At 35.7% G+C, this 2500-nt stretch overlaps 1 protein-coding gene across 1 annotated transcript in view; it reads right to left on the minus strand.

Moving 5' to 3' along the window:
• LOC125034952 (transmembrane protein 94-like) overlaps positions 1-2500 on the minus strand; it is a 40460-nt gene that overhangs the window by 10934 nt on the left and 27026 nt on the right. The window contains exon 18 of the mRNA XM_047626999.1: positions 2293-2445. Coding sequence (XP_047482955.1) covers positions 2293-2445 — 153 coding nt within the window. The remainder of the gene's footprint in view (positions 1-2292; positions 2446-2500) is intronic.

The raw sequence follows: 2500 nt of genomic DNA on the forward strand, positions 1-2500 counted from the left end.
TAGGTAGGTAGGTAGGTAGGTAGGTAGGTAGGTAGGTAGGTAGGTAGATAGGTAGATAGGTAAATAAGTAGATAGGTAGATAGGTAGGTAGATAAGTAGATAGGTAGGTAGATAAGTATGTAGGTAAATAGGTGATTCATTAGGTTGATAGGCAGTTAGCTTGGTAACTAAGTAGGTAGGTAGGGGGGTTGCATTTACTTGCCACATATCTGAGAGCACACACTGAACTATATGAGTGTCTGCAGTTATGAATATGATCTTATCTCCTATGCTTTCTGTCTATCTGCCTCCATCTGCCACTAATTATATGTACTTCAATTTCATTCTATCTCTCACTCTTTTTCTAGACCTCTACTATTATAGTCAACTTAAATTCAGAGATGTGTCCCTCTGCCCTACTCCATAATCATAAATACGTATTTGCACATTGATCAAATTCCTCAAAGAGACTCTGCGAATGTAACTAGCATAACAGCTGTCAGTGGCAAATCCTGGATAACTGACATATTATAAAAGAGCCTTTCCAAGATCAGAGCAATTGGTAGTGGAAAACAGATCCTGCTGTACTTCCTTATCTGAGCCAAAGATAACAATGATGACCGTGAATAATAGAGAGATGGTGTAAGTACCCTTCTGTAACATGACAATAAAGTGTTTTATCACACAAAAAAAATACTTGAGGAAGGCTTGAGTTCATAATTTTCATTATGGTCTCACTGATATTTTACTTGGAATAATTGCAGTAAAGCCTTGCATTAGGCACATCTAGTAACCTTAAAGAAATACTACTCTTGTGCACCACATTTTAGCAGCCAAATTTGACTACACAAATGAATTATTCATGGTTTCCCTTTTCACTCTCTCCTGCATAGATGACATCGCAGAAAAAGAGGTGGAAACAACCATCATTGCAATAATGTCTCTTCTGTAATTTTTTAATAAAGGATAATGCTCAAAACAAACTTTTATTTGCTCTACATTAATTCATATCGTATTTGAGAATGATTAAAAAATAAGGTTCTAAGTGCCAATGGCAAGATTGTATGGGGACTACTGCCTTCAGTGCCAATTAGATTTTTAAACTGGCAATTTCATGTTTTGCAAGGCTTTACAGTGCCATATTTTTTTGACAGCAAGTTATGCCAAGAGTTGAAAACAATATACTTCTCTATTACCAAAAAGAGGTTATGATGAAATTAACCATTGGAACCAGGAACATGCACTGTCCACTGTAATTGTATTCTGTCAATTTTGTTCACACGCAGACAGGTTCACACATGCTCAGTCACCAAAGAATCATATAACTAAGCCTGACCTCATCTGTTCACCCCATTCCTTGACTATCCAATCCTATTCTTATTGTTATTGATGTTATCAATAATTTTACTGACATTATCATTATAACATTAATAACAATACAAACAGTAATAAAAAAGGAGTAGGGTAAACTAGTGGGATTAGGTAGACCTAGTAATGACTCCTTTGTGACAAAGCATTTGAAGAGCCATTCATGTGTAAACAAAGCTAATATACTAAAACCACAGCAGACAGATTATGTATGCATGACCTCCCAACATCAACAGTTAAGTGCAACAAAAATTTCAAGAGCAAAACTAATTCAACAGTTTCTGCACAGCTAATTCAGACATTTTTTTTGTATAAAAGAAATGCTGAAGATCTATACACAACAAACACCAAAATATATACAAAAGACTTTCTTCTACATTGCCCTAGGATATCAATGCCAAAACATGTAACATAGACGTAAACAGACAGGCAGACAGACAGAGAGATATTCACATAGACAAATGAATGTGTGGACAAAACACATTCCAACACAGAACTATACAAACAATGCAAAAGAATTTTGGCACCTTTCCTTTAAATTTCCTACTATACACATATACAGATAAAAATATCTCAAACCATGCTAATACTTCAGTAAAGTCACATGTTAACTAATCTATTATATTCAACAATTCATTCATACCAAAACTTATCTGCCCATTACTTACCTTTCTCAAACCTACTGGCTGTATATGTAAAGTGTATACTTTGAGACCTCATTATTCCCTTTCTCTTTAAATAGATAATCTCTCTTTCCTGAACAGTATCCACTCATACACCTACTAACCATACACCCTCATGACACCTCCCTCATCAGCTATTTGTGACTATTTTATTAATAAAATAATCACATAACCCCCTTTTCCTCGTTAATGACTTTACTGAAACATAGTAACGAGAAGTAACAACAAGCGCACTCACAAGCAACAGGCCACAGAAACGTACCTGTGTTCCTCGACTTCTTCCAGGTACGACGTTTGTGACTGGGATGAATTAGAACATACTGAGACCTCTTCGTCAAACTTAACTTGTGCAACATCCAGGTTTATGGCTGATGGTGCTGAGTGACTAAGTGCTCGAGACACCTCAAGGGAACTTCTGTAATGGCAGCATTTCAATTTCAATACATATTTGTTGTTATTCTAGATGATTA

This window comes from Penaeus chinensis, chromosome 19, assembly GCF_019202785.1.
Source record: "Penaeus chinensis breed Huanghai No. 1 chromosome 19, ASM1920278v2, whole genome shotgun sequence".
NCBI classification, from domain to species: Eukaryota; Metazoa; Arthropoda; class Malacostraca; order Decapoda; family Penaeidae; genus Penaeus; species Penaeus chinensis.